This window comes from Cyprinodon tularosa, unplaced genomic scaffold (assembly GCF_016077235.1).
Source record: "Cyprinodon tularosa strain WSP-4 unplaced genomic scaffold, ASM1607723v1 ctg1064, whole genome shotgun sequence".
Classification (NCBI taxonomy): Eukaryota; Metazoa; Chordata; class Actinopteri; order Cyprinodontiformes; family Cyprinodontidae; genus Cyprinodon; species Cyprinodon tularosa.
Window position 1 is genome coordinate 47,217 of NW_024037854.1, and position 10,959 is coordinate 58,175.

General features: G+C 35.2%; 1 protein-coding gene across 1 annotated transcript; it reads left to right on the forward strand.

The window, feature by feature from the left end:
* Positions 1 to 256: 256 nt before the first annotated feature.
* On the forward strand, positions 257 to 10,629 carry LOC119785239 (sodium- and chloride-dependent GABA transporter 2-like). Its single transcript, XM_038287766.1, has 14 exons — positions 257 to 431; positions 1,529 to 1,663; positions 1,749 to 1,889; positions 5,298 to 5,391; positions 6,683 to 6,815; positions 7,302 to 7,436; positions 7,533 to 7,636; positions 8,731 to 8,855; positions 8,953 to 9,065; positions 9,158 to 9,295; positions 9,422 to 9,524; positions 9,860 to 9,960; positions 10,049 to 10,219; positions 10,303 to 10,629. The coding sequence occupies exons 1-14, from the start codon at positions 257 to 259 to the stop codon at positions 10,387 to 10,389; spliced, it is 1,755 nt and encodes a 584-aa protein (XP_038143694.1). The 3' UTR covers positions 10,390 to 10,629.
* Positions 10,630 to 10,959: the final 330 nt, after the last annotated feature.

The window sequence follows — 10,959 nt, forward strand, 5'->3', positions numbered from 1 at the left end:
AAGGAGTAGACATTTTCTGAAATCATAAAATGGGTTTAAGAAATAAATATATAGAGATAATAAACTTACATGTCGTTGTTTTTATGTCTTAAAATAACTTATTGGGAAGCAGCTAGAGGGCCCCCTTGTGGTTTCACTGCAGTCAAGTCAAGTAGGTAATTATTAAGTAACCAATAATTTTGCCTTGATTCCCAACAGGATAAAGGAACAAGTTGAAGTCTTTCAACGTCATTCAATAAACAGTTGTTCACTTAGGATGGCAGACTTTCTAGGGAAGCTGTGCCAGCTCCCCACAAAGACGGCTTTACATTCTGTTCAGGAGCGGGGGAAGTGGGAGAGCAAAACAGAGTTTATCCTGTCAGTGACTGGTGCCACTATTGGACTTGGCAATGTTTGGAGATTTCCATATCTTTGTTACAAGAATGGAGGAGGTAAAAGCTGTTATATTTGTTTGCTTTTAGTTATCTCATTCAAAATTTCCTTTGTCAGTGAACTGTGTTTTTAAACAAAAAAAATCTAATTTAAAGTCCCACCTAATTACATTGTTATTGCAATGAATATCCTATGTCTAACTAGTAATGATCACATAATACCTTTTCTCCAGAACTTGCTGGTAATTATGACTTTATATGTCAGAAATTTACTTTTGTATAACATACACCATTTGAATTGTTTTCAGTTAAACTTACCTACGGTAAATTGACCTATACTATATTTAAAACTTATTCAGTTACCTATATCTTTACCTTTTTAACTTTGCTTTCTTTTCTTTTTTTAATTGAGAGGGTAATTTAAATCTTGTCTTCCCTTTCAACCCTTGCATTTAATTTTAGGAAGTATTTTAGGCAGGTTATTTGTGTGTTCAAATTAATTCTTATGTTATATCTAAGTACAATTATAAAAAAAACAACTTTCAAAACTACATTTAGACAATTATAATTAGATGAATGGTACCTTTGCAAAACAACAATTGTTCACAAAGCTCAAATTTCTGTATTAGAATTTTTTTTTACTTATTTTTTATTTCATACTTTAATTTTAATTATTATGTTTCAGAGCTGCTAAAAATTATAATAATTAAAAGCAATAAAGAGCAAAAAACACCAGCCTGTGTAATTAATCGATGTATTTGTCTCAGGTGCTGACATCAATTAATTTTACATTAATATTCACATTTATTGAAAATTAGGGAATGTTTTGTAAAATATATGAAAGTTCTCTGTAATTTATTGCTTTTTTTTATTTCCAATTATCTGTTCAGCTTTAAAATAGTGTATAAGATGTACTAGAAAGTATTTTTAAAGAAGAAAAACAAAAAAAGTGTGTTTTTGTTATCTGCCCATAATATGAGCAGATAACAGTGATACAAGTGGCAGAAGGATAAAATAATGATAGGTAAGATATTGGACCATGTTGGTTTGGTTTGTCCCTTTTTTCCTTAATGAATGATATAATTCTTAAAAACTTTTTTTTTTTCCTCAGGTATAACAATATGTATACAGTCTTTCAACACTGAATTCCTTTATAGGTGCATTCTTCATTCCTTACACCATCTTCCTTGTTACCTGTGGAATACCCATGTTTATACTGGAAACATCCCTGGGTCAGTACACCAGTCAGGGAGGAATCATGTGCTGGAGAAAGGTCTGTCCCTTGTTTGAAGGTAAGCAAGCTCATACGACGAACACAGGGATTAGAAAATATCAGTTTTAAGACCAAACAATAATGATGGAGCATTTTATTTACAGGTCTGGGATATGCCAGCCAGATGATCATTTTTTATGCAAGTACCAGCTACATCGTAGTTTTGGCCTGGGCTTTCCTCTACTTCTTCGCTTCTTTATCTGTGGAGTTGCCCTGGACATCTTGTAACAACACATGGAATACTGGTAAAAGCATGAAATATGATGCTTTGCTCTGACTCATATCACAGCACTGAATTGAAAAGCATATGCAAAAATGTGCACCACATAAAGTCTTTGCAGTACATGTGAAAGTTTTTAGGATAAAAAAAAGAGGTTCTTGTTGGATGTTATTTGATAGACGGAAGACAAGACAAGATACAAGAATTCCATTTTTTTTTATTTTTTTTTAGAAATAAAAATCTGAGAATATGGGATTTACAAAAAGTCTAACAAAGTCAGCTTATGACAAAAAACCCTCTAACTAGAAATAGAAATAATGGAACTTTAACTGAACTTGAACTTTCAGCCTCTTCAAATGATCAAATTATTAATCCGAAAAGTAGAAAAGAGATCTATTGTAACTTTGGAGTAACTAAAGACACCCTCAAGCTGAATAAGACACTTGCTAGTTGAGCACTGCATAAATTTGAATTGAATTTAACAGCGGGAAGAGGAAAGTCATCCTCAGAGAGTCATAAGAAGTCTGTGCCAACAAGCCATTTATAAGATACAGTATCATAGAAGGTGTACTGGTAAAATGAAACTATATTTAAGTCTTTTGTGTTACAAGCCATCCTTATGTGTTAATATTGCAGGCTAAACCATTCCAGATGAAAAAGTGGGAGCAGCAGCCTGCTTTTTTTTCTGCAGGAACAGGGAAGCTGGCTTGTTAATTAGAAATATGGGTGGAAATAAGTACAGAAAGCTGCAAACTAGTGCTGCAGTGAAATTTATGCACTTGAAATTTATGTATTTAAGGCCCTCACGGAAGACATGACAGAGGACAATTATAATTAAAATTTTCATTTGATTCTTTTTGGGTTTATCTTCTAATGATTTACATGCATTAAAGTATAAGCAGCCTGCTAGCCCACGCAAAGCTGATCTTCATAGAAGGTGCAAAGGGATTTGGTGTGAAAAATTACGGAAGATGCAGCAGCAAACATTTTTACTTATGTGTCTGGACTAAAGAGAACATATTTTGAATGTCAGAAGTGACAATAGTTTAGTATTAGCAGGGAAAACAATGTCTGTGCAGGTTTGGCCAATTTATGCAATTAAATTTTTTTCTTCCTCACTAGCTATATATATACATGGAAAGCATTTCCTGTTTGAATTGCAATTTTTTCAAACTCAAAAAACAAACAATATTGTTAATATAGACATAAGTGATCAGAATAATATGGCTGATCTGATTAAACATATACCATGCAGTGGTCCGTCCTGGTCCCTGAAAGGGCTGAATTGTGTTGAAAAAATCCAAACACAACTAAATGAATTAAAACGTGAAAACACATTAAGCACAAATTATATAGTGCAATGCATTTGTTAAGTTTACCAATGCATATTTACCCAGTTATTTTACAGAATTTCCAGGGGAGGTTTAGCCTTCCTAGTATTCAAAGAGAAATCGCCACTGGTACCATGCAAACATGTAGTGTTACATACTCACAAAGCATGTAGCCTCTTAAAGTGGAAATACATCACACTCACATGGAGTACACATGCATACTTAGGTCAGCTTGCCTCATTGATATTTCTTGATTCCTGACAAACATTTACATGTATGCCCTTAAGAATGCAACCAGCATATTCAAACACTCAGTCATTTTCTGAATGAAATGAAAAATATGTTTATAGCGATCACTTATGTCCATGTAATGTAGCTATTTTTTTCTTTATGGGCTCCGCTCAAAAAATAAAAATAAAACAAAAAACACACATGTAATTTGTTGATTTTATTGGGGGAATCAAATCTGTTTGCACGTCTCATCTTCTACACATAATTTTTTTAGATTACCTGTAACACACGCACTTTTTGAACATGCAATTTCTTTTATTTTGTTTGTTTTCTATTCAGTTTATTTCTTTCCAGATTCTTTAAAGATCGGGCCCTAAATCTCATCTCACATACACTATATTGCCAAAAGTATTTGCTCACCCATCCAAATTATTGGAATCAGGTGTTCCAATCACTTCCATGGCCACAGGTGTATAAATTCAAGCACCTAGGCATGCAGACTGTTTTTACAAACATTTGTGAAAGAATGGGTCGCTCTCAGGAGCTCAGTGAATTCCAGCGTGGAACTGTGATAGGATGCCACCTGTGCAACAAATCCAGTCGTGAAATTTCCTCGCTCCTAAATATTCCACAGTCAACTGTCAGCTGTATTATAAGAAAATGGAAGTGTTTGGGAACGACAGCAACTCAGCCACGAAGTGGTAGGCCACGTAAACTGACGGAGCGGGGTCAGCGGATGCTGAAGCGCATAGTGCGAAGAGGTCGCCAACTTTCTGCAGAGTCAATCACTACAGACCTCCAAACTTCATGTGGCCTTCAGATTAGCTCAAGAACAGTGCGCAGAGAGCTTCATGGAATGGGTTTCCATGGTCGAGCAGCTGCATCCAAGCCATACATCACCAAGTGCAATGCAAAGCGTCGGATGCGGTGGTGTAAAGCACGCCGCCACTGGACTCTAGAGCAGTGGAGACGCGTTCTCTGGAGTGACGAATCGCGCTTCTCCATCTGGCAATCTGATGGACGGGTCTGGGTTTGGCGGTTGCCAGGAGAACGGTACTTGTCTGACTGCATTGTGCCAAGTGTAAAGTTTGGTGGAGGGGGGATTATGGTGTGGGGTTGTTTTTCAGGAGCTGGGCTTGGCCCCTTAGTTCCAGTGAAAGGAACTCTGAATGCTTCAGCATACCAAGACATTTTGGACAATTCCATGCTCCCAACTTTGTGGGAACAGTTTGGAGCTGGCCCCTTCCTCTTCCAACATGACTGTGCACCAGTGCACAAAGCAAGGTCCATAAAGACATGGATGACAGAGTCTGGTGTGGATGAACTTGACTGGCCTGCACAGAGTCCTGACCTCAACCCGATAGAACACCTTTGGGATGAATTAGAGCGGAGACTGAGAGCCAGGCCTTCTCGTCCAACATCAGTGTGCGACCTCACAAATGCGCTTCTGGAAGAATGGTCAAAAATTCCCATAAACACACTCCTAAACCTTGTGGACAGCCTTCCCAGAAGAGTTGAAGCTGTTCTAGCTGCAAAGGGTGGACCGACGTCATATTGAACCCTATGGATTAGGAACGGGATGTCACTTAAGCTCATATGTGAGTCAAGGCAGGTGAGCAAATACTTTTGGCAATATAGTGTATGTCTTTAACAAGGATCTGGTCTCTGGTTGACTTGTTGTTTAACTCCCCCTAGTGGCCTGAAGCCCTTCAGTTGTGAGGAGAAAGTTTGCATCTCCTCCTCACTTTCAGTTTATGCAAATCAATGCCATTTCTCTTGTTTGTTTTTTTTTTTTTTTTTTTTTGTTTTTTATAAACTAGATATCCGTGTTAATGTGGATGCAGGTTAAAATCCCCTTTCCTATATTTCAGATCACTGTGTGATAATAAACAACTATAATGTCTCTTCTAACCGGACCTCCTTGGTGAATGCATCATTGTCATCATCTGTTCTGGAGTTTTGGCAGTAAGTTATTTAACATTTCATCTACATGTAGATTACATGTAGTATTTCTTCATCACTCATTATTTGCCCCCTCTTTCTGAGAATGTAATCTAATTAGCCAGAATAATGGGGAAAATGGTGTACCATATATATCAACTTTTGAAGACCCATTCAGGCCCTTTAAACAGATACAAACTTGGAATTAGACAAAGATTTTATCATTACAATTGAGATTTTTATGTCAGATATTTAACATAGGTCAACCTGTATTCCACCTCAGGTTGTTACTTTATGCATCCTTACTATCAAAGCCTGTAACTGGGGATATATTCCAGGGTGTTTTGCTGCCCATAGACCTTCTTTTTCAAACATATACTTTTAACTTTACAAATCAGTGAAAATCAGTATAAAATCTAATACATTTTAGTGCACAATGCATATTGATAAAAGTAAATACAGATTTTTTTAATTTTCCTTATGTCCAACCTACAGATTCTAATACAAGACAAGGACAACCCAAAAATATTAAATATTAAAAATATTTAATATTTAAAAAACAGGTTATCAAAACCAACTTGGCTCTATGTGCTAGCTTTTGCAAATGCTCTATGCTAGTAGCTGTTGGTAAGTGAAGTCAAGGAATTTTTTACAAACAACTTTTTAAATCGATACTTCTCATGTAATTCATAGTCATTCAGTTTAAAGGCCTATTAAAATTCAATTCAATTCAGTTTATTTACATAGCGCCAATTCCCAAAATGTCATCTTAAGGCACTGTACAATTCAACCAGGTCATACAGGCAAATTGATCCAAAGTTTTCTATCTATGGAAAACTAGTTGATTGCATCGACTTATTGACTATTATTATTCAAAATAACTGTTAAGTATGAAAAAAGAGTTTAAAGTAGAGGAAAAGCATAAAGGGTAAATGTTTTTGTCAGCACTATCTGTTTCAGATGAGGCTTTTGTTAAAGCTTTTGTTTTCAAGCACCAGACTACTTGGTGCTTGATTTATTAATAACTAACTTTTTATTGTTTTCTTCTATTGCTGTTTTTATTTGTAGAAGTAGAGGATTTCTAAAAACATCTTTTTTATAAATCTTTAAAAAAATAATAATATTTTTTGGTTAATTTGTTTAATGAATAAACTTTAAAGTAAATACATTTTAAGTTGTGACTGGGCTTTAACATAGCCAAGGAATCTTGTTTAGATAATTCTTAGTGCTTATGCTGATGGGTAACAGTATGTTATATTAATATATTTTCTGTAAGGCCTCTGTATATGCCCTTACAGTATATTTAATCCTATAGGCGACGGGTTTTAAACATATCCACCGGCATAGAGACCTTGGGAAACATCCGATGGGACCTTGCTCTGTGCCTTCTTCTGTCATGGGTCATCTGCTACTTCTGTGTTTGGAAGGGAGTTAGATCTACGGGAAAGGTAGGACTAAGATTAGACTGTAATGATACATAGAAATACCAAAAATCTTTTTTGTGAGTTAATGGCGGTTTGACAGAAAAAAACAAGCAAAACGTAAGTATAATGTAGTTCAATTTAAGATGAAGACCTTCAAAAAAAATCTATTGCTTTTTACTGCTGATATTTATCTCTTAGTTACTTAAAAGTGACGTAACATGGTATTTACTTCTTCAATCCATCTAGCTAATTCGGAAGCCTTTTTGCCTTTTTATACCAGTTTTTTTTTTTTTTTTTTTCTCTCAAAAGAATGAGAATTTGACTCAAATTTGGCTTGTGTATATTCGGGTCCCCCCACCCTCACCCTACCCCAATGCTTTTTTTAAGGAAATACTGGTAAGACAGTGATTGGGGTAGGCAAAATGAAAAAATTATTTAGCTGTAGTTCAAATTTAAAACATCTATAGAATTGTTTAGCATGTTTTCTTTTTTCTGTCCTATTTCATGCAGGCAACTTACTTCACAGCTACATTCCCCCTCTTCCTGCTATTATTGCTGTTTCTTCGAGGTATAACTCTTCCTGGAGCATTTTATGGTATAAAGTACTATCTTTACCCCAATCCTGCACGGCTCGCTGATCCACAGGTACCATCTCAGTCAGTCTAAGGCTTTGGGGGGTTTTCATGTCCATTGAAATTAATTTAAGTTTATGCAAATAAATCAGCTTTGACTGTTTTATAGGTCTGGGTAGACGCTGGGACACAAGTATTTTTTTCATTTGCTCTATGCTTGGGATTTTTGACTACTCTTGGAAGCTATAACAAGTATAACAACGACTGTTACAGGTGAGTGTATAAGAAAAAGCATTGTGCCTTTAATTTCTTATCTTAAAGTTTATTTGTATAACACCACAGATTCTCAAGGAAACTAAATTGCTTCACATTAAAAGGAAATGCATTTGGCCAATTGAACATATTATTCTGGCACAAGAATTTTTTTTTTCAATACAATGGTAGTTCAATAATAGTTGCACTGTTTTAGGAAGGTTTCCCACACTCAATACAGCTATCAAACTTTAGATCCCAGATCACAAGTGCCCTTTGGAGTGAGGCATGCTCTGTAGCCTAAACACTGTAAGTTATATCTGCGCTGAGCGCTACTTTTGGATTTTTAGGATGTGGGTAAAATTGGATGATAATGTTTCCACTTACATTAACCAATATAATGGATATACTCAAGCAGTAACTTTAAGAGACTCTGGTGACAACAAAATAAAGTTATGTGTCATTTGCATAGATGGAGAAGGAGATGTAAAACACTTAAGAACAAACCCCTCCAACTTTCAAATTGTTGTTATCAAAATGTATATATAGAATAGAATAGAATAGAATAGAATAGAATAGAATAGAATAGAATAGAATAGAATAAAAATCCCTTTATTGTCCCACAATGGGGAAATTGTGGTGTTTACGGTGGCAAAAATATTATAGAACAAAATGGTCACACAAATGTGGACCTTAGAAAAGAGTATAAGGAAAACATAATAGTGAAGAGTTAAAGAATAAAAAAAAAATAAGATACTGCACTGTAAATTGTTTTAACAATATAAATATTGTGCACCTGGAGAATGAATAACCAATAAACAGCTATGGACATTTTTACAGTAATGGATATCAGAGATGTGCAAAATGACAGCAGCATGTTATTTAACTGACTAAGGTAGAAACTGTGCAAAATCAGCATGAAATGAACTTATTAAAGTTCATTGGGAACAGTGATGTTATAAAATCTTACAGCTGCTGGTAGGAAGGATCTGTGTTTGTGCTTCCTGGTGCATTTGGGATGGATATATAAATATTTATATACTTTTTTGACTCTATTTTATACTTTATAATAACTTTTTATTCATAAGTTTCTGCTTGTGTCTTGTTCTTTGTAGAGACTCTTTTTACCTTTGCCTGGTGAACAGTGGAACCAGTTTCTTATCTGGATTTGCTGTTTTCTCAATTCTGGGCTACATGTCACAAAAGCAGGGTGTGGACATTTCCACTGTTGCTGAATCAGGTACACTACCTTAATAATAATAATAATAATTTAAGTCCCAGCCCCAGAAAATTAGAAACTAAAACTTTTTTTTTTTCTTGTAAATTTCCTTTTACAGGTCCTGGACTTGTCTTCATAGTCTACCCTCAAGCGGTAACCCTTTTGCCCTTGCCTCAGTTCTGGTCATTGTGTTTTTTTTCCATGATCATCTTGCTAGGAGTTGACAGTCAGGTAGAATATAAATCCTAAATCGATTAGAAATGTTTGGTGTCCCATAAAATTCCCTTAATGTAACTCATCTCTGTGTGCCTCTTTTTTTTCAGTTTGCTGGTTTGGAAAGTATTGTTACCTCATTATCTGATATATGTCCTTCCGAGATCAGGAAAGGATACCGCAGAGAGCTTTTACTATTGATGATCTGTTCCTGTAGCTTTATTTTTGGCCTTCTTTTTGTATCAGAGGTGAGTTTAAGGAAACAATTTTTACATTTTCCCAGATTATTCAGGTGCCTTTTGGGGGAATTTATTCATCCTCATTAAAAACTATCCTGAGTATGTAATAACTTATAATTAACATTCTGATTTCAGGCCGGCATTTACATTTTGCAGATATTTGATCACTATGTGTGCAGCGGTCCGACGCTTCTTATGATTGCAATCTGCCAATCAGTGATTATTGGATGGATTTATGGTGAGAGAAAGCTGTCTTTGGAACGATGCATGTTTGTGATTATTCATAATTTAACCATCTAATATACATTTACAGAGTTTAACCAAACTTATCCTTTTTAAATTTACCAAAAATTTAGAAATTGGCTCCATATGAATACATTTTGAAAGTATATACATATAAGATACATATAAATGTTCAAAATAGAAGTGCTGCATATTTTCTGGGAGAATATTCAGCCATAAGAAAAACCTTTTTAAAACGTATTGGGGCATGTATTTATGCATCCTTTAACCAGTAACTAGAAATTAGAAATCCATCTTTTACTCATTGTTAAAGCACCGTTTTTGTCCTAGGAGCTGGACGCTTCTCTGTCAACATTGAAGACATGATTGGGTACAAACCTCTTCCACTGATCAAGTACTGCTGGATGTATGCTATCCCTCTTTTGAGCTTTGTAAGTCTTTTAAGCTCTCTAGTCACTCCTAAAAAGTCAAACTTTGATCCCACAGTGTTCTTTTCTTTTTATGTGGTTTGCTTTAAAGGGATCCTTGGTGTATTTGCTCCTGAGATACACCCCAATGAGGTTCAACAACTCGTATGTGTATCCTTGGTGGGCTTACTATATTGGTTGGTTTTTGTCCATGTCTTCGTTGTCTATGATCCCACTCAACATGGTGTGGAAATTAGCCAAAGGAAAAGGAACTATCTGGCAGGTCAGTGGGTGATATTGCACATTTAAACACACATTTGCAGTAAACCTCACTGTTACTAGTTTGTTGCTGCACACCTTTTCCAGCGCTTCAAGACAAGCTTCCAGCCTGCAGATGATCTCCCAGTGATGTCAAGGGAAATCAATGAGGCTTCAATCGCAGATTGTCTCTGAGTAAAGAAAAACACTCTGTTATTTCATTAAATCTCTGCTTTTAATAAGAAGACTACTTTCTTTTAGCTTAACAAATTATGCCTATCAAATGTACACGGGCCTGCTATAATGCAAAACAATTTAGGACATAATTTCTCAGTTTTTTCCATCTTTAATGTAATGTATACTCTGCACTTTATCCTATATTTCTTTGCAAAACCAAAAAAATCAGCTACAGCGAAAACTGAAAAGAAAACCCCCCAAAAAACATGTTGACTAAGTTGAAATTTGGTGGATCCAATTAACTTGACATAACGTTTAGCTGGTTTGATCTTTCTGACATTTGCTCTTATAGCTAAAGCTATAGTTTGTGGTGAAGTTACAAAGAATCAGAGGGACTTGGATTTTGCAATATTCACAATTTATTTACTTCTATAATAACACAAAAAAATAGACAGGCTGCAAGATAAAGATCACACATATACTCATTACATTAATGGAAAGGGGGTAGATTAAACTATGGAGAAGTGCAATAAGCAAATGGGGCAAACTAAATTATAATTATTTTTTTCTCTTTCATTGATTCCTTAT

What these genes read in the sequence shown, in the direction of transcription:
- LOC119785239 (XM_038287766.1), top strand. Translation starts at nt 257, where the DNA reads ATGGCAGACTTTCTAGGGAAGCTGTGCCAGCTCCCCACAAAGACGGCT. An exon ending in TGCTAGGAGTTGACAGTCAG is followed by an intron (nt 9,066 to 9,157) that starts GTAGAATATAAA and finishes CTTTTTTTTCAG; the next exon opens with TTTGCTGGTTTGGAAAGTAT. An exon ending in GCCTTCTTTTTGTATCAGAG is followed by an intron (nt 9,296 to 9,421) that starts GTGAGTTTAAGG and finishes TTCTGATTTCAG; the next exon opens with GCCGGCATTTACATTTTGCA.